The sequence below is a fragment of the Rhinoderma darwinii genome, chromosome 7 (genome assembly GCF_050947455.1).
Source record: "Rhinoderma darwinii isolate aRhiDar2 chromosome 7, aRhiDar2.hap1, whole genome shotgun sequence".
In the NCBI taxonomy this organism is placed as follows: domain Eukaryota; kingdom Metazoa; phylum Chordata; class Amphibia; order Anura; family Rhinodermatidae; genus Rhinoderma; species Rhinoderma darwinii.
In genome coordinates, this window is record NC_134693.1 from 127269115 (window position 1) to 127294595 (window position 25481).

Consider the following 25481-nt stretch of genomic DNA (forward strand, 5'->3'; position numbering starts at 1 on the left):
TCGGTTTGAGGTCTCATGCTTCGCAGAACTTCTTGGTGACTTCTAATATTCTTATAATTTACAGTAGGGTTGTTACGATACCAGAATTTGGACTTTGATACCGGTACTTACTGTGTAGTATTGCGATCTTTGATACCAAAACGATACTTTGCCATCAATAAAAAAAAAAAACACAAAAAAAAGTCCTTCCATTTTCTGATGTGAGGCGCCTTGTGTGATGGATTTTAAACCTCCATGAGCCTCACATTAATAGTAATTAACCCATCATGTACCTCACAGTCATAATGGACAACATTGGGTTAATATGTGCGGTACATGATGGGGTTAATTACTATTAATGTGAGGCACATGGAGGTTCAACGTTTATCACACCATGTGCCTCACATTAATAAGTGACCCCATCATTTCCCTCATATTATGGCAACATTGGGTTAACTCCTTAGAGACATGGCCAATTTTGGTCTTGAGAACAGAATAATTAGTTATTTTTTTCCTCTTTGCATTCCGCGCTCATAGCTTCTTAAACTTTTGCTAGACGTAGCTGTATGAGACTGTTTTTTGGTACATTTACATTACCGTTTAATTTATATACATTTTTATTTTGGCAAAAAATGAACGAAAAAAGCATCATAAATGACGCTATACGTTTGTTGTGCAGGTTATTATGGTAGCAACGATACCAAATATGTGTAATATTTTATGTTTTGGGACTTATTTTAATAATGTTTATTGTAGAAAGAGCATTTGTGTATTTTTACCATTTTTATTAATAGTACTAATTACTATTAATAGTACACAGGCAGTTGCTAGTATGCCCAAACAACAGGAAATATGGTCAGACAGCCCTGGGGTCCTTCAATGGACCCTGGGATGTCTGCCTATATATGGTATGTCCCTCGATCACGTCACAGGGATTCCCTGGTATGTCCCTCGATCGCGTCACAAGTGTTCCCTGTCCCTTGATCCTGTGACGAGATCAAAGGGGGATCCGTCCTGCTCAATTTCCCTGTGATTGCCGTAGTCAGCTTTGATCGCGGCATTCAAGGGAATAGCGGCGGTGATCAGAGGTTTGTCTAAACTCCGCCACTAGAGCGGGTCTGCGGCTGTTGTATAATACAGCCATTGCCCTGCTCCTGATCGGAAGCGCACACTTGTTGTGCCCACGCCATCAGAATGATGTGATGTGGCCAGCACTGAAGAGAGAGAGAACATGGCAGGCGCTGTGCAGTGCGCCCTCCATGTTCTCTGCCTCCAGGGCCGCCGCCGCCGCTCATTGACGCAGTGCGGCCGCATCACATCATGCCAGTGACCACATTCATGTATTACAATGCTAAGCTGTGCGACCACACAGCTTAGTTTCTAAATACATGAATCCACGGTATTGAACCGTTTGATGGTGCACGGCATCGAAATAGCATGTAGATATTTCGATGCAACGTGCAACCCAAATTTACAGTAGAGGGGGCAACATCCCGTATATAAACTGTAAAATGGTTGTAAAGGATCTGCCAGGCACTGCTTCAGGGTTAACTCCCAGAATTAATCAGTCAACACCTGAGTGTACATCCCTGAGACAGACACCAGCTTCCTCCACTCAGGCTGGCAGGCTTAGGAGTGGGAGAGCCTATCGCAACCTGGCCAGACTCAGCTAGCTCCCGCCCTCGGTCTATTTAAGCCTGCTCTTCCTGTCCATCTGTGCTTGTGAATTCTTTCCTTGAGGTTTCCTGGCCCAGCTACAGCTCCTGCTACTTTTTGATCCTGCTCCATACAGACCCTGGCTTACCGACTACTCTTCTGCTTTTCGCTTTGTACCTCGCACTCTCCTGGCTTGACTCGGCTCGTTCACTACTCTGTTGCTCACGGTGTTTCCGCGAGCAACTGCCCATTTCCCTTGCTTGTGTTCCCTTGTTTGTTTGTCGTGTTTGTCATGCACTTACTGAGCGCAGGGACCGCCGCCCAGTTGTACCCCGTCGTCTAGGGCGGGTCGTTGCAAGTAGGCAGGGACAGAGTGGCGGGTAGATTAGGGCTCACTTGTCCGTTTCCCTACCCCCCCCCACCGTTACAAATTCACAAGCCCTATACCTAGTCTACCCTGGTCCCTGACACCATTATGGAACCCCGTGAAACCCTGGCTCAGCAAATGCAGGGTCTCTCCCTACAGGTCCAGGCCCTGGCTCAGAGGGTCAACCAGCCTGATGCTACCTTGGTAGTTCCCCTCACCGCACCCCTTGAACCCCACCTCAAGTTGCCCGACCGGTTCTCAGGTGACCGGAGGGCTTTTCTCTCCTTTCGGGAGAGTTGTAAGCTTTACTTTCGCTTAAAGCCTCACTCCTCAGGTTCTGAGAGCCAGCGGGTGGGTATAATTATGTCCCGGCTCCAGGAAGGGCCCCAAGAGTGGGCCTTCTCCTTGGCTCCTGGCGCCCCTGAACTTTCCTCCGTTGATTGTTTCTTTTCTGCCCTCGGACTTATTTATGACGAGACTGACAGAACTGCCTTTGCCGAGAGTCAGCTGGTGACCTTACGTCAGGGTAAGAGACCTGTTGAGGAGTATTGCTCTGACTTTCGGAAGTGGTGCGTAGCTTCTCGGTGGAATGACCCTGCCTTAAGGTGCCAGTTTAGGTTGGGTCTGTCGAACGCCCTGAAAGACCTGCTAGTTAGTTATCCCTCTTCTGACTCCTTAGACCAGGTTATGGCTTTAGTGGTACGACTTGACCGACGTCTCAGGGAACGACAACGTGAACGTTTATGTGTTTTTTCCTCCGACTCCCCCATGATGCCTCCCGAAGTCCCGTTGCTTCGTTTCTCCCCTAAAGACTCAGAAATACCTATGCAACTCGGGGCCTCCGTGTCCCCTCAACAACGTAGAGAATTCCGCAGGAAGAATGGTCTCTGCTTCTACTGTGGGGATGTCAAGCATCAAGTAAACAACTGTCCCAAGCGTAAGAATGCTGCCAGAGAGCTCCCGCGTCTAAGTGATCATCGGGGAGGTCACTTGGGCGCACAGGTATTTCCCGTAAATATGAAACGTACTAAGATATTGCTTCCCTTTCAGGTCTCGTTTGGTGGTAGGTCTGCTACCGGCAGTGCCTTCGTGGATTCAGGGTCCTCTACTAATATCATGTCTGTGGAATTTGCTATGTCTCTCGCTATGCCTCTGATTGATTTGCCTAAACCTGTTCCGGTAGTGGGTATCGACTCCACTCCTCTTGCTAATGGTTATTTTACACAGCATACCCCTGTTTTTGAACTCCTTGTTGGCTCCATGCATTTGGAGCAGTGCTCTGTACTATTGATGCAGGGATTATCGTACGATTTGGTTCTAGGTCTTCCCTGGTTGCAGTTGCATAATCCCACGTTTGACTGGAATACGGGGGAGCTAACCAAATGGGGTAATGAATGTTGTACGTCATGTTTTTCTGTTAATTCTATTTCTCCCCCTAAGGAGGTGAATACGCTACCCGAGTTTGTTCAGGACTTCGCTGATGTTTTCTCTAAAGAGGCCTCCGAAGTATTACCGCCTCATAGAGAATACGATTGCGCTATTGAATTGGTACCAGGAGCTAAGCTTCCTAAGGGTAGAATATTTAACCTTTCTTGTCCCGAACGTGAAGCCATGAGGGAGTATATCCAGGAATCCCTGGCCAAGGGTTACATTCGTCCCTCTTCTTCCCCGGTAGGTGCTGGCTTCTTCTTCGTAGGGAAGAAGGATGGGGGTCTTAGGCCATGCATTGACTACCGTGGCCTGAATAAGGTCACGGTAAGGAACCAGTATCCCCTTCCTTTGATTCCTGATCTCTTTAATCAGGTTCAGGGGGCCCAATGGTTCTCTAAATTGGATCTACGGGGGGCGTATAACCTTATTCGCATCAAAGAGGGGGATGAGTGGAAGACTGCGTTTAACACGCCCGAAGGCCATTTCGAATACCTCGTCATGCCCTTTGGGTTGTGCAATGCCCCTGCGGTCTTCCAGAACTTCATAAATGAGATTTTGAGAAATTACCTGGGGATATTTCTTGTAGTGTACCTTGATGACATATTGGTGTTTTCCAGGGACTGGTCCTCCCACATAGAGCATGTCAGGAAAGTGCTCCAGGTCCTTCGAGAAAACAAACTGTTTGCCAAAATCGAAAAATGTGTATTTGGGGTACAGGAGATACCATTTTTAGGTCAAATCCTCACTCCTCATGAATTCCGCATGGACCCTGCCAAGGTTCAGGCTGTGGCTGAATGGGTCCAACCTGCCTCCCTGAAAGCGCTACAGTGTTTTTTGGGGTTCGCTAACTATTACAGGAGATTTATTGCTAACTTCTCGGTCGTCGCTAAGCCTCTTACGGACCTCACTCGCAAGGGTGCTGATGTCCTCCATTGGCCCCCTGAGGCCGTCCAGGCTTTTGAGACCCTCAAGAAGTGCTTTATCTCGGCCCCCGTGCTGGTTCAGCCCAACCAAAGGGAGCCATTTATTGTGGAGGTTGACGCGTCCGAGGTGGGAGTGGGGGCCGTCTTGTCCCAGGGTACCAGCTCCCTCACCCATCTCCGCCCCTGTGCTTACTTTTCTAGGAAGTTTTCGCCCACGGAGTGTAACTATGATATTGGCAACCGCGAACTTTTAGCCATTAAATGGGCATTTGAAGAGTGGCGCCACTTCCTGGAGGGGGCTAGGCACCAGGTAACGGTCCTTACCGACCACAAGAATCTAGTTTTCCTAGAATCTGCCCGGAGGCTAAACCCGAGACAAGCTCGATGGGCGTTGTTTTTTACCAGATTCAATTTTTTGGTTACCTATAGGGCCGGGTCTAAAAATATTAAGGCGGATGCACTGTCGCGTAGCTTCATGGCCAGCCCTCCTTCGGAGGAAGATCCTGTTTGTATTTTGCCTCCAGGTATAGTCATTTCCTCTATCGAGTCCGATTTAGTCTCTGAAATTGCTGCTGATCAAGGTTCAGCTCCTGGGAACCTTCCTGAGAACAAGCTGTTTGTTCCCCTGCAATTCCGGCTAAGGGTACTTAGGGAAAATCACGACTCCGCACTATCTGGCCATCCAGGCATCCTGGGTACCAAACACCTCATTACCAGAAATTATTGGTGGCCTGGTTTGCCTAAAGACGTTAAGGCCTACGTCGCCGCCTGTGAGGTTTGTGCCAGGTCCAAGACTCCCAGGTCCCGACCAGCGGGCTTACTGCGTTCGTTGCCCATTCCCCAGAGACCTTGGACACATATCTCCATGGATTTTATCACCGATTTGCCTCCATCCCAAGGCAAGTCGGTGGTGTGGGTGGTGGTAGACCGCTTCAGTAAAATGTGCCACTTTGTGCCCCTCAAGAAACTACCCAACGCCAAGACGTTGGCTACCTTGTTTATCAAACACATCCTGCGTCTCCATGGGGTCCCCGTCAATATTGTTTCTGACAGAGGGGTACAATTTGTTTCATTGTTTTGGAGAGCCTTCTGTAATAAGTTGGGGATTGATCTGTCCTTCTCCTCTGCCTTCCATCCTGAAACCAATGGCCAAACGGAGAGGACTAATCAGTCTCTAGAACAATACTTAAGATGTTTTGTCTCTGACTGTCAATTTGATTGGGTTTCTTTCATTCCCCTCGCCGAATTTTCCCTTAATAACCGGGTCAGTAACTCGTCAGGGGTCTCTCCCTTTTTCTGTAATTTTGGGTTTAATCCACGGTTCTCCTCCGTTTCACCTGGTTGTTCCAACAATCCCGAGGTGGAGGTCGTTCATCGGGATCTGTGCACAGTCTGGGCCCAGGTTCAGAAGAACCTAGAGGCGTCCCAGAGCATACAGAAGGCTCAGGCCGATAGAAGACGTTCTGCTAACCCCCTGTTTGTGGTCGGGGATCTGGTGTGGTTGTCATCCAGGAACTTGCGTCTCAAGGTTCCGTCCAAAAAGTTTGCTCCCCGGTTTATTGGGCCGTATAAGGTCATTGAGGTCCTCAGTCCTGTCTCTTTCCGGCTGGAGTTACCCCCGTCTTTTCGTATACACAACGTGTTTCATGCCTCCCTCCTGAAACGCTGCTCCCCGTCCTTGGCCCCCTGGAGGAAACCTCCTGTTCCCGTCCTCACCCCTGAGGGGGTGGAATTTGAGGTGGCCAGGATCGTGGACAGCAAGATGGTCCAAGGCTCCCTCCAGTACCTGGTCCATTGGAGAGGATACGGGCCCGAGGAGAGGACTTGGGTACCCGCCCGGGATGTTCACGCTGGGGTATTGGTCAGGAGGTTCCACCTGCGTTTCCCCAGTAAGCCAGGTCCACTTAGAAAGGGTCCGGTGGCCCCTCATAAAAGGGGGGGTACTGTAAAGGATCTGCCAGGCACTGCTTCAGGGTTAACTCCCAGAATTAATCAGTCAACACCTGAGTGTACATCCCTGAGACAGACACCAGCTTCCTCCACTCAGGCTGGCAGGCTTAGGAGTGGGAGAGCCTATCGCAACCTGGCCAGACTCAGCTAGCTCCCGCCCTCGGTCTATTTAAGCCTGCTCTTCCTGTCCATCTGTGCTTGTGAATTCTTTCCTTGAGGTTTCCTGGCCCAGCTACAGCTCCTGCTACTTTTTGATCCTGCTCCATACAGACCCTGGCTTACCGACTACTCTTCTGCTTTTCGCTTTGTACCTCGCACTCTCCTGGCTTGACTCGGCTCGTTCACTACTCTGTTGCTCACGGTGTTTCCGCGAGCAACTGCCCATTTCCCTTGCTTGTGTTCCCTTGTTTGTTTGTCGTGTTTGTCATGCACTTACTGAGCGCAGGGACCGCCGCCCAGTTGTACCCCGTCGTCTAGGGCGGGTCGTTGCAAGTAGGCAGGGACAGAGTGGCGGGTAGATTAGGGCTCACTTGTCCGTTTCCCTACCCCCCCCCACCGTTACAATGGTATTCAAAGGTGACGCACATCTATATTTATCCTTGATACCAAGAAAGATAAACACGTCCTGTATCTCAGCAGAACATTTATCTCTTCGTCATTATCATAAAGACAAAGAAAGGACCGGGATAAAATAAAAAATAAAAAAACATAATAAAAAACAGCAGCATATACATAAATAGTTGAGGCCTGCTGCCTAAAAGCTTCTTAATCTGGAGTTTCCCTGTTTACTTCCACACATTGTTTAAGGGTTTTATGATAGACAAGAAAGTCACCCGGGACAGAAATAGCCGAATAGTGAAATTACTACACTAAATTTAGCTGCGATTATAGGTTATGGGTGCAGCAGTGGCTACAAAATCAGTAATAATATTACATATGAATAATAACATTATTTTATACGAGAATAACTTTATTTCTTGATACATAGTGACATATTGGTTTGAGACCTTTTTTTAAAAAAATGCCTTATTATTTTATATCACTGTGTAAGTATGTGGAAAATGTAAACAAGCTGCTGTTGACGGATCTGTTATTTTTATTGCTTTAATTATATGAGTGGTGTACTGTTGCAATGGGGCTGTGGGTCTCCATGGTAAGGGTCATTAACAGGGTTGTTAGGTATTAATGCTAGGAAAAAAGTCTTGTCTGGGCAAACATGTAGCATTAGATGGTGGCTATTCAAATGAATGGATGCACAGGGTCCGCCAAAGCGGGAGCCCCTCTTACAGAGAGACTCTCCGTTTCTGGCCACAGGCGGTGGACCCGGCTCTATGGCTTCCATAAACCCTAAAAGGGCCTATGGATAGGGTTTGTTGTCCTGAGACAACCCCTTTAACACATGACTGAATATTTTTCCGTTTTTATTATCCAGTTATTATTTGGTGTTTACATAAAACCCCTCGTAAAGTGCACATCTCACTAGTTTATTTTTTAATTGACTTACTTCTTATCAGTGTGCCTGCAGCTTTACTGTTCTTGTGTCCCCATGACAACTCTCTCTCTCTCCTGCTCTGGTGATTTAAAGCCCTTTTACACTGGCCAATTATTGGGCAAATGAGTGTTCACAGAACGATCGTTCACGATCATTGCCCTGTAAACAGGGCAATGATCAGCTGATGAACGAGAAAGTGGTCGTTCATCGGCTGACTGCACCATTTTAAATGCTGAAAATATTGTCGCTGTCGGCAGGACATCTCCCTGCGTAAACAGGGAGACGTGCTGCCGACATGATACAAATGTATGGGGGCGAGTGATCGGAGTAACGAACACTCGTCCTCCATACCAGCTCCAAAGGAGCAAACGAGCGCCGATCAACAAGCTGTCTCGTTGATCGGCGCTCGTTTACACTGCCCACGTCGAGCCGTGTAAGAGGACACTTAGGGTATGTTCACACGGCCAAATTTCAGAGGTATACGAGGCGTATTATGCCTCGTTTTACGTCTGAAAATACGGCTCCAATACGTCGGCAAACATCTGCCCATTCATTTGAATGGGTTTGCCGACGTACTGTGCAGACGACCTGTTATTTACGCGTCGTCGTTTGACAGCTGTCAAACGACGACGCGTAAAAATACAGCCTCGTCAAAAGAAGTACAGGACACTTCTTTGGACGTTTTTGGAGCTGTTTTCTCATAGACTCCAATGAAAACAGCTCCAAAAACGGACGTAAAAAACGCCGCGAAAACGGCACGAAAAACGCCGCGAAAAATGCGAGTTGGTAAAAAAACGTCTGAAAAGCAGGGTCTGTTTTCCCTTGAAAACAGCTCTGGATTTTCAGACGTTTTTGTTGACTACGTGTGAACATACCCTTAGTCTTGTATGAAAAACTTGTGTTAATTCTAATCACCATCACATCACACTATCTGGACATTGATGTTGATAGTGATTTGGATCCACACCATGTCACAATGATAATACTGAACCACAAGATCACAGAACAGCAAGGGTTGTCATGGGGATACAGAAGTAAAAGCACTGCAGGTTTTGGATCTATAACTAGCACAAACTGTGGATCTAGCATTGATAACATTCATAAGTAAGCTATTTTTCGTGTATACTAAAATAGTGGACAGGAAGAGCAGGGAATGGTAAAGATATAAATGGGGGCCCCTTTCAGGAGCTTCTTGACCCTACCAGACTCCTAACCACCTGAGACATAAACACCTGTACATTTTCCACTTCCTTGTTTGCTAACATTGCTGCATCTGTGGACACCACAACCCGGTATGGGTTCTCACCTCCTATTAAAATGGGGAAAAGAACAACCTGGACTGGACCCCCCTCTCCAGCAACCACTATGGTATGTACTTTTACTAAAAAACAGAGGTGCACAACCTGTGGCCCACAATGCCGTTCTGTGTGGCCACATATATCTGTTCAGAGAGAATGAGATGAGGTGGAGAGGTGACTACATATGGGACTAACTCCCATAAAATACAGCGGAGATCAGCGTTTGACTGGGGTTCTTTGAGTCCACCAGAGATGATTTTGAGGGCCCACCCTACATCGATATAGAACATGTACATGTCCACTTTTAATATCATCATAATCCTTGTTATCATTGTACACACAGGAAATATCATCAATAAGGTCTAGTAGGTTATTTGTGAATCATCCCAAAATAAATAGACCCTAGTGGCAAGTGATTGGCTCCAAAGTCATCTCCAAATGGGGTTGTCTTCTGCAGGACCTTTAGGGCCCATTATTGTGTAAGAGCCTGGGCCCACCGGAGGACCCTCTGGTACTATGGTGGGCCAGTCCATTCCTGGTGGAGATGCCCACCTCGACTCTTCCTCTCTGGAGTGCCAAACAGGAGAGCACGGGACCCGAATTCTCCCAATAAGTGGAATCCCCACCTATCAGACATTTAGGTCATATATTGTTGATACGTCTTAGATGAGAATATCACTTTAAGTTGTATTGTAGTTTACAGAAAACTGCTCCCCTCCTTCAGGCGCTCGCGCTACTGACAGCTCTGCCAACACAACAGAGTAATGCTTTTTACGGCACGCTTATCTACTTGATTGTCGTGTCATGAAATAACTCTGTGGAAATAAACACCGAGAGTCACAGCGCGCCGAGAACTGATGTTTTAATCCACACACTGTATATAAAGTATCGCCGTAAAATCTAGTTAGTTTTATAGGTGGAAAATCTGTGAATATAATATGTAACTATACGAGTGTTTCATTGTTTTATTAATGTTATAATAGTAACATTTCCCTTCTCTCTACATAACCCTCAGTAATGTGATATTTATCTCTTTTTAGTATCTCCCGAGTAAAGCTTTGCTCTAATGCGTTGGAACAAATGGTCATAAATTTATTTGGCTTTCATTTTCCTGTCATTGTCTTGGCTGCATTATGTTCAGCAATACAACATTGTTATTAGAGTCTATATCAAGAGTTTTCTAGTGATTGTAGATGAGGGAAGAATTCTGCACAATAAAGGTTGGGATGGGCGGTGGTGGCTACAGTCAGGGCTACCTGACTCCCGCTGGCCAAGAGTCTGGGAGTCAAGAAGACTCCAGACCCCCCGCTCCCAAGACCGTTCCCTTAGTGATCAGGCGGAGTGCTAACAAAGTGTTTTGCCCGATCCTATAGACAACAGTGCAGCTCAGGACAGGAAGAGGAATTGAACGTGAGGAATTTATGTCAGAGGCCTCTGAGACATCACTGAAGCCTGTGGAGATGAGGAAACCCCCTTCACTATCTTAGGGCCTGTTCACATCACCGTTTCTTTCCGCTAAGGGGTTCTGTCTGAGGTTTCCGTCGGGTTAACCCCTCAATGGAAAGGCAAACAGAAACCTTAGCTTCCGTTTCCCTCACCATTGAACTCAATGGTGGCAGAAACCTTGCTAATGGTTTCCGTTCGTCACCGTTGTGACAGGGTTCCATCGTTTTGGACGGAATCATTAGCGCAGTCGACTTTTTCTAAATCTCCAGAAAACAGTGAGCCGGAATTCATATAACCACGTGTTCTTCCCTGTAACGCCTCATTACCTGTAATGCAGGTAAGAGCTCAGGAGATGGTAATCATACTCCATTCAGGCTTTTGTATAAAACCACAATAAAGATCTTCAAAGATCTTTGTTTCTTGTTTAATTAACTCCTTCAGAGAATTCCTGCACAACGTCAAACTTAAAGCAGATAGCCAGTTGCGAGTCGAAAAATGATACAAGTCAATACTTCCATTATACACTGACATCCACCTCCTCACTCATCACAGGCTCAGGCTACTAGTCTCTCCTCCATGCTTTGCACTGCAGCTCTGTGTGCTAAGATTCACTGCTGTGTATGAGCTTTTGAGGAGCTCACCAGGAAGTCAGTGCATTGAGAGATCATTGGCATTACTGCCAATGAGATTTTTATTTAAAAGTCCCATATACCAAAGTAAACAGACTCTAGACGCCTGATACGTGTTTCTTCATCATAGTTTCCAACATGTCTCAAACTCGTGTCGCCCAACATCTGCCGTGGGGGACAATTGTGATGCCTTATAGACATTAAAAAGATGACGCTGAATCCTGCTGATTTTGTCAGGATACGACAACATCCATCTAGAGTGTATGGGTATGTAGCTTGCTTTTAACCCTGTATTATCTGCACCCTCTCTTCCACTTTCATGTCTATTTTTTATAATGTAATCGACAAAACCACATCCCAAGAAATAAATACACAAAATTTACTTTTGAAGAAAAAAGACTCAGATCAAACTAACACACCAATAAAATAATAAATTTGCTTTGTCATAATGGAATTAATATGGAATTCAGTCATTAAAGGCTAAGTATACCCTTGAAAACATTTTTTTTAAATTTAACAGTGTATCAGTGTGATTGGTACAATTTTGTAATGTATTTTTATTAAAAATAATTTTTACTTTTTGAGATACAGCTGCTTTGTATCCTATATACAGAGCAGCTGTATCTTGCGCTGAGACCTGAATCCGTCAGGTCAGCGGGACTGACGGGTTCAGTGACAGCGAGTCCTGCCTATCTCTGACCCTTTATCGATGTGATCGTTAATAGCTCGATCCTGCGTGTCTGAGACACACAGGACCCGCTGACACTGACCCTGTCCGTCCCGCTGTGTCTGTGGTTGTCATGATGACTGCTGTCTTCGTAGAAAGATAACACTTAATGACACGTGCGAGAGGAACCTTAAGAGGGAGATAGACTCAGGCGGAGAAGGAAGTTAAGAACATGGAGGCATAAAAGTTACTTAACTTCTTGGACAGATAACTAAAGCTGGTGGGTGAAGTGGAAGAGACTATAGGCTTAAAGTTAGGACTACACAACAAATTTAGTTGTCGGATGCCCAACCGGTCAGCATGGTGGCTGCTCTACTTTCATGATGCCAGGTGAACCTGCTTGTTGGTCTTCGTTGTCACATTGTGGTCTTGTAACGCTTGCATTATATATGTATCACACACCAGATATGGTTCAGTTCATTCCCATGGCTTGCAATGACGCAAATCCACTGCAAACATGTTAAGAATGCATAGCTAGAGTTGTTATCTAGCCCTGGTTTAAAGAGGTTTTATCAGAAAACTCATTGATGTTGTATCCTTAGAATAGGTCATCAATGTGTGATCGGTGGAGGTCAAAGCTTGGCACCTGTAAATAATGTAGTGTGACCCAGTATGTTCATGGTGCATTGCACTGACGGCACTAAATCACAGCTGCCAATGACATCACCAGTGAGGAAACCCAAAACAATGAGCAATACAACCGGCAGGACTCAAGATTGTGTACATAGCTGTGAAGCGTTCACTGAACTTTTACCTCATACTACAATCCCATCATTTAAAGGGACACTCCGGCCAAAACGAAACTTCTCCATCTGTACCATTATGCATACCTCCCAACCATCCCAGATTCAGCGGGACAGTCCCGGATTCTGGGTGGGGTCCCGCTGTCCTGGGTGGCCGGGGATATGTCCTGCTGTCAACTGTATCTGAGTCCTCAGGTTGCAGATACAGTTGAACCCAATGCTGAAGCAGGGAACCATCAACTCCCTGCTTCAGCATTAGTTCAGAGCGGAGGAGTAAAGGGAGCTCCACCGCTCGCCAAGGACTCTTTAAGTGCTATGCCTGGGGAAGCCCTTGACGTCACTGTTTATATATGAACAGTGACGTCAATGGCTCGCCTGGAGCGGAATCCCCGTTGCCGACGCTCTTGCCGAGGATTATGCTCCTAGATGTAACTCCTGAGGTCTCTGTCTATATATGGACAGTGACGTCAGGGGCTCCCTCTAGGTGCGGAATCCCCGTCCTATGCTCTGGCTTGGGATTCCGCTCCAGGAGTAGCCCCTGACATAACTGTCCATATATGGACAGTGACATCAGGGGTTCCCTCTAGAAGCGGAATCCCTGTCCTATGCTCTGGCTGGGGCTTCTGCTCCTAGGGGGAGACCCAATGGCGCTATCTTCAGGAGGGGTAGCGCTATCTAAAGGGACGGTGGCACTATCTTCAAGGGGGGTATGGCACAATCTACATGGGCATTGTGGCACTATATAGGGGCGGGCACTATTTACAGGGAACACCAGTGCTATCTACATGGGCACTGACACTTTATATGTGGGTACTGGCACTAGGGGCAGCTAAGGGGGATTATACTGTATGAGGGAATCTAAGTCAGCATTATACTGTACAGGGGAAGCTATAGGGTCATTATACTATATGGGGCAGCTGTGGGGGCATTATACTGTATAGTGTCAGCTAAGGGGGCATTATACTGTATGGGGGCAGTTATGGGGGCATTATACTGTATGGGGAAGCTATAGGGGCATTACACCTTATGGGGGCAGCTGTAGGGGCATTCTACTGTATAAGAGCAGCTATGGGGGCATTAGGCTTTATGGGGGCAGCTTTGGTGGCATTAAGCTGTATGGGGCAGCTATTGAGCATTATACTGTATGGGGCAGCTATGGGGGCATTATACTATATGGGGGCATTTGTGTGGGCATTATATTGTATGGGGGCATTAGACTGTATGGGACATTATGCTGTATGGGGGCAGCTATGGGACATTGTGCTGTATGGGGGAATTTGTTTGGACATTATACTGCATGGGGGCATCTGTGGGGATTATACTGTATGGGGCATCTGTGCGGGCATTATACTGCATGGGAGAATCTGTGTGGGCATTATACTGTATGGGGGCATCTGTGTGGACTTTATACTGTATGGTGGCAGCTATGGGGCATTATACTGTATGGTGGTAGCTATTTGGCATTATACTGTGTGGGAGGCACTATGGGAGCATGATACTGTGTGGGCTGAACCTGGTGTGTATTAGTGGGGATTGAGTGGGATTAGAGGCATGGCTTAAAAGGAAAAAAAATTATGTGACATGCTACATGTGCTGCATCGGTTGTCCCTCTTTGTGATACTTGAAAGTTGGGAGGTATGCATTATGGTAATCTATGTCTCATCTGTTATTTTTCTTGCTACTTGTATCTCTATATATTAGACCGGGATGGTTGCTTAGCAGCAGTGTGAATCAGGTTCGGTGACTCGCTTTCTCTACTTGATTCTATGGAGATCTATGTGTCGCCCATCACAGGCTTCAGCAGTTCCAGTAACACATTAGTATTACACAGGGGGGACAGAAACTTCTATCATCAGCTACTACTGATACTTAGACAGGTTCCTGTCACAGAGGTATAATGTAGACGAATATAGTGCAGCCTCCCTGTCTGTATACTTATGGTTTCTCAGCTTATTTAGGAGAATATAGAGAGAATGATAATCACAGTGTCCTTCATCATGCAGAAATAGTAGGGTCTTTAGCTGGTCATGTGATGCGGTGCTGGGACTGATAGCAAAGCAGAGAGGAAGAGAAAGCTGGGGAAATCTAAGAATCAAGATGGAGGCTTTTTTAAAGCACAGGCAAGGCAGCAGATCAAAAATTCAGTACAGTATACATAAAAGAAGTGTAGAGTGTGGTGTATTGTCAGGTGGGGAATGCAGACATGGGAAGTTGTGTTTCCACTGGAGGTCTTCTTTAATGTAATCAATAGTCAGATAAATAGATTTAAATATAAAAAGGGGTCACAATGTCCACAATAATTCAACCAGTGCACCTTCTAAGGTCCAGACAAAAGGGCTTAAGTACCATAGAAGCAGACTATGAAAGGGGCCCTTATTTTAATGGGTAGTGAGAACCTGTGCAGGGATCCTATCTCCCCAGGCCCTACAAAGAAGGGTTTGGGGAGTTACCTCAAAGATCATGGAAAACAAATGGGGGCAAAAAACTACTAATTCCTCCTGTCTGAGGTGGCTAGGGTTGTATTAATGCTAAACACCATCAAGATCCTATTTTAGTTTCCTATAGGGTACCCTCACATCTATGTATACAACGGTGCAAACATCTGGATGGCCATAATCAAGCAACCAACTAATAACTGGCACAGTCTAATTAACGGCTTGGTCAAACATGGTCACATAATCTTTTTGGGATTTTATGCTAAAAACATTGACTAATTCTGATCAAATTTGGATCTGAATTGATCAACCAAATGATCAACCAAATCTGCATGTACATTGTACAGTTTGGCCTTGACATGAGATGGGTCCTGGAGTCAAAGATATGTTATCAAGGCAGTCAGAAGATGAGTTACTGCCCCGTGTCAAAAAAGCCATCGCCTAACTAAAATCACTACTATATCCAAAAATAAAAAGAAATACGTTTTGATAGTAAATTGTAATGATAGCCATGGGCATTATTTTAATATCCCATGCATTGCGTTATAAGACAAATACAAAATCCCAATAAAATTAACATTTTCTAAAAATCTTTAATACATTTTTGAATGATTCCAAAAATGTCAATATTTTGGATCTGATCATTTTTGTATAACAGATACAACTATTATGTTTATGGAGACTTGTTATCTGTCATACTGGAAAAAAAAATCAACTATGTAATGGTCACCCTAAGGTAGACACATCAATTGGTTCTTTTTTGCTATGTGTTGTTTCAGTTACAGTACATTAGAACAAGGATCCTTTTTTACTTCGCAAGTGTCTTGCCCTGGTTCAAGGACCAAGAAAGGTTCCTTTATAATTGCTATCCAAATAGTCATGACACTTAAAAACTTAATGGTCTTTAAAAAAGGGGGAACTATTGAATGAACTTTTTAGTATGGAAAAAGCATCCAAGTAGCTCAAAGAAAAACATGTTTTTCAGATATATTAGGGCTCGGAGAAGATGCTGTCATCGGCTTTTCTTCACTTATTTCCTCAGGTTGTCTATAAAGTTGTTTTCCTTCTGGTGTACAGGATATGATTTCTGTAGGCAGAAAGTCCAATGGCTTTACCATATGACAGTGAGGTTTACGGTGTCAGCAGAGTAATGACATTTACTATAAAGTAGAGAATACAGCTACTGACCCTGGAGTAGGCAATGTGCAATTTTCCAGCCAATTCTTAACTAACAGGTAAAAGTTTTCTGGCAGGTGGGTCATAAATCAGAGACAGTTTTTGTCTACTTTTCCTCTTTTGCTCTTTATTGAACGGGATGTATGAACTACTATGAAAAGTCCTCTCCCTTTGTAATGCTATAGAACATTTTTTGTTGACCACAATGAGGAAATATGCATTTCCTTAAGATGCTTTTTTTCAAATCTTATTATGTTTATAACTTGTTTATAACTTGCAGTACCGTTTTTCACCACAGGCATATTGTATAGACACCAGTGAAACAGCGCCTCCATCTCTATTCTTGTTTCGGTAAAATGCTGATCTTTGGAGTGAAGTAAACCGCAAAAATAAATAATCACTTTATCAACGCAAAGAGTTCTTTAATTTAATATGGAAATAGGTTGGACAACTTTTTTCATTTTTATTAAAGGGTGAGAAGAACCTCGTCTGTTTTGGACAATAGCTTTTTTTAGACAATATGCTGATTACAGGATGTCCTGTTGCTGGAACCACTAGCTATGAGCTATAATCTGTGGGGGAACCTGTCACCAGGTGTTCAATTCCCCTGCAGCGCCTCTACAGGGGAAATTAAACATTACTTGCTGCCCTATGAAATGAATATAGCGAAGAGGGAAAAACAGTCTGTAAAATTATATAAATAGTTTTTTAAACATATTCCTGCTAAGCACCCCCTTTTATCTCGATCATTTTTGCTTCATTGTATGACGTTTGCAAAATTGGGCCTAGCATTAATGTCAGTCCAGGACTGGTGTTGTGAAGCCTACCGCAACCTGAGGCCCCCAGATTTACCAACCAATTGGTCACACATAAAACGTGTCAATAATTCATGAACAGTTAACTGTGCCGGAGAGAAGACGTATTCTGTTACCTGTGGTGTCACATGTCTTTTTTTCCCTTGATATATTTTGCTGAGGTGTGATGTGTCTATACACTACATGCGGCTTGTTTTCCTCTTCATCAAACTCTCCCCCATCCGCTGAGAGCAAAGGTTCAACAAAATAGTCCCCGTCCTGAGACTTGAAGGTGCCGAGCTGTGAAGAGTAAACAAAGAAGTTTCCTTTAGGGGTTAAAAAAGACATCATGCATCATTTGAGATTACACCAAGCAAAAAATATGTATTGCAGTAGGTTTATAGTACAGCATTTTCTATATTATGCTTTGTTTAGAATATTTTTATTTTTTAAATCGAAACACAGTATTTTTAATTGTAAATATTCACTAGGGGGTGTTTGACCATTTTTGCGACAATGCTGCCATTGTATTACAACAGGCACTTCTACCAATAGGAGACACTCTCTGCGCTGGAAAAACGCTTCTGCCACACATTAATATGCACCACCAGCACTAATGACCCTCGGAGATGCCCCCGCTGAATTCCTAAATAAGTCACTTTTATTAAAGGTGTATTCTATTTTTTATTTCATTCATTTATTTGTCAATAAAATGGGGAATTATACAAATTTTATATTATAAAATTATTTAAAATAATGCTCACATACATCTCCTCAGCAGCGTATTTTACCCCTGTCTCTGTCAAGTCAAATAGTGCGGATGTGTAAAGGTCACATGTTGCTATGTTCCTATTACGTTTGCTTATGTATGCACTAAGCAGGACTTATCCATGGACAAGGTCTACTGTACTCTTATAAGACAGATATGTGAGCATCATTTCAGTTAAAAGAAGCTGCAATACCAAACACAGCCTGTGGTCGGGAGTGGCGCTGCTTCTGGAAGAAGGCAGACATTTTTTTTCTAATCTCAGACATTCTCTTTAAATACATGTATATTAAAAGAGGGTATGGGACCAGAAGGGGACTTTACATGTTCTACTTTTACGAGTTTATTTTTTAGACTGTCTAGAAGCATGAAAAGAAAGCAATATACTGTACCCATCAGGCCCACTTGATAACCAAGGTCTTGAGATTGAAATATAACTAGTTCTTGAAGACATGATCTGATGCATCGTGCCTGCTAGACATATATGCCAACTCACAAAAAGTCCTAAGGTGGCCACACACCTTCAATATAAGTCGGCCGAACACTCCAGTCCTCCCCATACACATGCACGCATGTGTTCTCAATGGGGTAAGGGGAGCAAATTTAAAATGCCGAATCCTATTTTTCCGGACTTCTGTTGAATAAACATTGGCAGAACATTTAATACACATTAGATGGTTCACCAGTCCCGCTGAAATCGACAGGTTTCACTGATGTAATTCTGATGTGTGTGGCCTCTTTAAGAAATGGTCTGGTTGGATATCTCCAATCAATACTTAAAGGGGTGGTCTAGTTTCAGCCAATAATGTTAGTTTTTGTATAATTAAAAGCTCTACAATTTACCAATATACATTCTGTAATAATTCCTCAAGGTTTTCTAGACCTCTGCTTGCTGTTATTTAGTAGGAACATTCATTGATTACTACTAGTGGATAAAATTCTGTCCATGATCATGTGATGGGACACACAGGTGCATGGCTTGTTACAGTTACAGTATGTGTATCAGAGCTGTGTCTTCTAATGAGCCGTGCACCTGTGTGTCCATCACATGTTCATGTATCGAGCTGTGCACCTGTGGGTCCATCACATGACCATGTAACGAGCCAGGCACCTGTGTGTTCATCACATGATCATGTATCGAGCTGTGCACCTGTGTGTCCATCACATGACCATGTAACGAGCCAGGCACCTGTGTGTCCATCACATGATCATGTATTGAGCTGTGCACCTGTGTGTCCATCACATGACCATGTAACGAGCCGGGCACCTGTGTGTGCATCACATGACTATGGACAGAATTTTATCCACTGGTAGTAAACAATAAATGTTCCTACCGAATAACAGCAAGCAGAGATCTTGAAAACTATGACATGTTAATACAGAAAATATATTGGAAAATTTTATAACTTTTCATTATACAAAAAAAAATTGTGGAATTAGGAGAACTTTATCTACTAAAACCAACACAGGTCATCTGTCCACATCTACTAGTAATGAGAGTATATACCAACATGCCCAACTAGAATCCTATGTATTGCAAACACAGACTTTGGGTGCACTCTTTTATTTATTGGGGCAATTTCCTAAGTATCATCTACAACATACAATTATACAAGAATCATATTGAAGAAACCAATGACCATACATGTGAAGCTTGCAAACCCCAGAACATTGCTGCTATCTACACTATACATCTTGATGGATGTACAGTTCAGTTCCAGATCATATTTTTCCAGAACTTTCAGCATTTCTATGATGACTGATCTGTAATGTCGGTGGTGATGGAACCAATAACCAATAAATCAGTTATTACGACAGGTAGTCCAGTCAAATAACTGGAAGCAGATGTACACCAATGGTGCAATCAGACCTCGATCATTGCAGAAATTGAACATATTGAACCATAAGCTCATAATTCCACTAAAGTAAACTACAACTACTTCATATACCAACAATCTACAGATGATAGTTGATTGAGCCCCAGAGAGTGGTATGAAAAGGTTAATTCTATAGAGAGGGTCAAAAGATTAGACGTGCTTGGCATTCTCCCAAACCCTTAGCCCATAACATTTGAAGACAACTTTTAATAAGGCATAGAGACAAGGGGGCCTCCACAGTTGGAGAATGGTCTAGGTTGAAAAATGAATTTCTTAATATATCCTGATAGCAGTTGGAGTTTCTTTTTCTGATACAGCGCACTGAACCCCCTGCATGGACATAGATTTAAAAGTTACAATTCTGCCTACCTGCTGCCACCACTAGAAGGAGCTCAGGAGCTCACTGCATACATTTAACTCAATACTGTACCAGCATGATGCTAGCTCCTAAACTCCCCCTAGTGGTTGCTGCAGGCAGCCAGAATGTTAACTTTTATAAAGCTATATCTATGACAAGGATTTGAAGCTCTATATAAAAAAAAAAACAGAGCGCCATTCACTATAAAGATATATTTGGAAATTTGTCAGCACAGAATTTTGGACCTAAAATTGACATGATGATAAAAAGTGGACATTCTCTTTAAGGAAAAAGCATGTAAATGAATGGGGTAATCTAACAGGGCATCTATTAGGGTGTGGACAGGTCTAGAGGGGTGTAAGATTGGGATAGTAGACACAATATTCTATAGAGAAGATGACATATTATACTGAACATAAGCATTCCCATGTTGAAGTTAGTGTATCCCTTTAATGTGCTATTACAAAGCTTGGATATAAACTAACCCTTATAGGTTTTTTTTCTCAAGAAGGGTTTTTGGCAGCTGTTTCAGCATTTCTGAAGAGCTTTCAAGTTGCCTAGAAAGAAGTGTATGTATTGTGAAGCGGAGCTGCTTGAGCAGGGAGCAGGAAAACATGACAATTCTGCAAATTGTTCTAAATTTCCCTAAAAATAAAATATACTTGAATTTAAATTTACACTAAAAAGTTTCCAGAGCGCATCACTGTTCCCTTCATGGGCAAAGGATTAGAAAGAAGACATAGCTGCTCTTGGTGCTAATCTATAGTGCCCAATGGTATTGTCACTTTCTTCTTCCACATAGTAGTGACGGGAAGAGGGAACTCTCATAGACCGTGAAGATCAGTCTAGCCTGAGTGCTTGAATTTGGCACTATGGTGACCCACCTCTTGAATAAGAAGATTATTTTAAGGGTCTGTTTTTTTTTTTGTTTTTTGTTTTTTTGTAATTTTCATTCAACGTCACAGGTATCATCATAAGGGTCATGAAATTAAATATATACATTTTCCCCTATCATTACAAGAGCCCCATCCCCCCTCCCTTCCCTGAGCACACGGAAGCCGTAACATTTTTAAATAAAAAAACGTATAAATGTCTTGGTTATCAAACAGGCGTCGCATTAACCTTTCCCAGTATTTCTTCTGATGTCCTTGTTTCAGGTATATATGGAGCCGTTCTAAAGTAGTGAAAATTTGAGTGTTTTCAGGAACTCCGAGCAATGTTTTGTGCAGGCTTTTAACCAGGCGTTCAAAATCGTTTTCTTTGCTGTGAGTATAATTAAGGAGATCATTTTCCTTGCTTCTCTTTCATATAATTCTGTATCCAAGGATTTAGGCTTCCAAATTGTTCCAATACAGAATTTATGAACAAGATACTTGCCAAAACCTGTGGGCATCTCCAAATGGAGTGCCAGAGTCCTGCCTTTGGACAGATATCCGTGGAGCATTGTTTCTCAAGAATCACTTGGTTCTTGGTGGTTTTACGGATGTAGCCATCATTATCTTGACTCTGATAACTTGCTGCAGCGCGATATCACACAACAAAAGAAATTGAAAAGTCATTGAAAAAGTCAAGATAAAGGATCTTGCCACTGTGTATTTAATGCGTTAAAGTGTAGCTAAACGTTCGACAAACTTCTGACATGTCATAGTGACATGTCAGAAGTTTGTATTGGTGGGGGTCCGAGCAAGGACCCCCACCAACCGCTAGAACGAAGCAGCTGAAGCACTCGTGTGAGCGCTCAGCTGCTTCGTGTCTGTTCGGCTTTTTCCGGGAAATAAATGTATAGTGTACGGACTCAATAGAAAGTCTATGACCCCGTACTCCGATACATCGGCTTTCCAGAAAAAGCCGAACAGAAACTAAGCAGCTCAGCGCTCACACGAATGCTTCAGCTGCTTCGTGCTAGCGATTGGTGGGGGTCTCCGTGCTCGGCCCCCACCAAGCCAAACTTCTGACATGTCACTATGACAAGTCAGAAGTTTAGCTACACTTTAAAAGTCAAGATAAAGACAGCTACATCTGTAGGTGTACAGCTGATATGAAAGGCACCATAAACACTGAAACTTATCTTCCATTGAAGTTCCTTCAAGATCTCGGATTTTAGATCTCCATTGGTATTCTTCCACCCCTGGCATATTTTTTCCTGAGTCCGTAAGGCTTCGTTTACATCTGCGCTAGGGCTCCCTTTTGACGTTCCATCGGTGCTTTCTGTTGGAACGGAGCCCTGGCAGACAGAAACGGAAACCATAGGCTTCCGTTTTCATCACCATCGATTTCAATGGTGACGGATCCGGTGCCAATGGTTTCCCTTTGTTTCAGTTGTGCTAAGGGTTCCGTCATTTTGACGGAATGAATAGAGTAGTCGACTACGGTATTGATTCCTTCAAAATTACGGAACCCGTGCACAACTGAGACAAACGGAAACCATTGGCACCGGATCCGTCACCATTGAAATCAATGGTGATGAAAACGGAAGCCTATGGTTTCCGTTTCTGTCTGCCAGGGCTCCGTTCCAACAGAAAGCACCAATGGAACATCAAAAGGGAGCCCTAGCGCAGATGTGAACGAAGCCTAATATTGTTGTTTCAATATCTGGGGAAATTTATTTTACCCAACTATTAACACAATTCGTATTTAGCCTCTTATATTTAATTTGCTTCGTATATAATATATAATAGATACGTGAGACTGAGGTTCTGGTATAATTTTATAGAAATCGGTCGGGTTCCATATATTAGCATACCCTCTGCAGATTGAATTTATTAAATGCCTCCACTGGTGATAATAGAGGTATGTAGGTGAGACTGTGAATGTGTTTAATATTTCTCAGAAAGTATAGATACGACCATTTTTTTTATATATCACTTGCGTGATATGCTTTAGTTCGAGTACTTGCCATTTTAAAGTGACTCTTTTAGGTATAATACCAACAAATGCCGGGTGTTCTCCTACTATAGAAAGCCTGGTAACACATGAAGGGATTTCAAATAATCCAGTACACATACCCCAAACCTTCCAGGTATCCCTGGAAGGGTCTCTTCTCGCTGACTTCATGGCTTCCATTCATAATGGAGTTTTGATAGCTACGACAGATCCCAGTTCTGCAGAGATCCAGGATCCCAAAGGGTTCCCAGTTAATCCTATTGGATCCCAATGACTTATAATGTGGGGTCCTTAGTTTCTTTTTCGGGTTTTGCAAACTGCACTATTCTTTTTGCAAGAAAATACCAGAATCACTGATGGAAAATGAATAATGCCAATGTGAACTGAGCCGTATCCATGTATAAATACATTTAGGGTTATCTACAGAAGTATTCTAGAAAGACCCAAAAGATTGGAGGTCCAGATTAAGCATTGAATATCCTCGCCATTCATAAAAATTCCATGGGTTTTACAAGTGTAAAACAAATATGGAAAACATTTTATTAAGTTATACTTTAACCCCTTAACCCATGATAGGGGATGAGAAGTAGAGCTGGCTCACAGGCTTAGCCCTGTATGCTGCAGGTGTCATCTGTTTATTAAAGCTGATACACTCGTCTAATGGCCGGGATCAGAGATAACTCTGATCCTGGCTGTTTAACCACTTAGATGTTGTGGTCGGGGGCTTAATAGGAGACCATTAAAAAATACATACACTGTAATACATAGGCATTGCAGTGCATGTTACCAGCTTTCTTACAATTGCATGTTCAAGTCCCCTAGGGGCATTAAAAAAATAAGTTTATTGATGTTTTTAACACTATACCAAAAATTGTAAAAGTTCCACAAACCCCCCTTTTCGGATTTTTAAAAAAAAAGAAAATAATGTAAAAAGTATCATAATTGGTATCGCCATGTCCGTAAAAGTCTGAGATTTCTAGTGTCTTATACAGGATCTAAGTTTCCAGGTTCCCCTCCTATGGACTCTATGCAGTAATGACATAAAACATGCCATGCATGTAAAATGTGTATTAATGCATTACTTTTAAGCAGATTATAATGTATATTAAAGACAGATGGCAATCATAGAAAATGATGTCCAGGAGGTAAATTGGCAAGCAGTATCTTCCTGTTATTTTGACCCTTGGAGTATATAAATGCATTAGAACACACTTAAAATAACAGGATATTGTTCCATAAAATGTATGTTTTTTGCTTTTAAGGAACGTGAAGTTAATGCTTTCCATGACAGTTTGTTTCTTCTTAGGAAATAAAGTTAAAATTTCCTGCAAAGTATCTTACTGGATAAGCTGGTCTGGTGGTAATATATTACCCACAAGACACATGTTATAATTTGATCTTACTGTAAATGTAGAGGGATTGCAAAAACACTAAAATAAAGCGTTAACGTGATTGCCCACCTTTTAAAACTGTCATTTTTGGGGTCAATATTCCGTGTTGCCTGTAGCCGCCACTAGGGGGAGCTTAAGAGCTTACTGCATACTGCTTTATTATTGAGTTCAATGTATAAACAATATGCAGTAAGCTTCTGAGCTCCCCCTAGTGGTGACCGCAGCTGGCCAAAATGTTAATTTTCGAGCTCTGTATCAAGATAACAGAGCTACAATCGCTATAAAAATATATTAAGAAATTAATTTGCACAAAATGTTGCTCTTGTTAAGTAAAAAAACAGAAAACCACTATAGGCTTAAGGGAAAATTACTATAACCATATATAACTATACCAATAACCATGCCACATTTGTAGTTGCTCAATCCCGTTCAAACAGTGTAACATCTGCCTGTTGTAGTCACTTACAGCAGAGGCTAAACTGAGAGAAAATGCCACCTATGCCTTCGCCCTAATGTATTATATCCGCTTTCCCCTTCCTTATAGACTGGGTGGTTGTGTTGGCATCTGCTTAATACAGTGGAAAAGGAAGATGACCTTTTGCATCAGCCTCCTCATAATTGTGTTTGGAGTTTTGTGACATTATAGACTGCATGCTAAGGAGTGATACATCTGTCAGCTATGTTTGTGCTGCCTAAGCTGAAATACACAATGACTGTCTCATGTAGTAATGTGGAAAAAGTCTCCAGAACCATTTTTCTACATAATTCTCATATAGATCTATAATAATAAGCAGCCAATTATTATTAAAGAAAAACTCTTGTATCTTCTGTCCACCTTGAACTTTATTGTAGAAACCACTGTCTGCAGCCGGTTTCTGTGATCTATACATGTCCCATAAAGCATAGCCAAGGCATTACATATCGAGGTATAGCCTGATTACATCTAGCAGAAGTTTTAGTTATATAAATAATTCCAAATTGTGAACAGAATGCTGGACAGCCACAGATGCAGGTCTAAGGCACAGGAGAGGCGACAGGCTGTGCAGCAGCATGCATGACACAGGCAGTGTGTAAACCCTAGACTACTGAAGGAGGGACAGACTTACATCATCAACAGGTAACAGGAAACATCTTGGAGGAGATACAGTGGCAACAGCAGA

The 25481-nt window shown here is 43.2% G+C and overlaps 1 protein-coding gene across 2 annotated transcripts in view; it reads right to left on the bottom strand.

The window, feature by feature from the left end:
• ADAMTS9 (ADAM metallopeptidase with thrombospondin type 1 motif 9) overlaps positions 1-25481 on the bottom strand; it is a 186253-nt gene that overhangs the window by 151785 nt on the left and 8987 nt on the right. For both annotated transcript variants that reach the window (XM_075833996.1, XM_075833993.1), the window contains one exon: positions 17184-17346. In XM_075833996.1, the coding sequence (XP_075690111.1) occupies positions 17184-17346 (163 nt within the window). The remainder of the gene's footprint in view (positions 1-17183; positions 17347-25481) is intronic.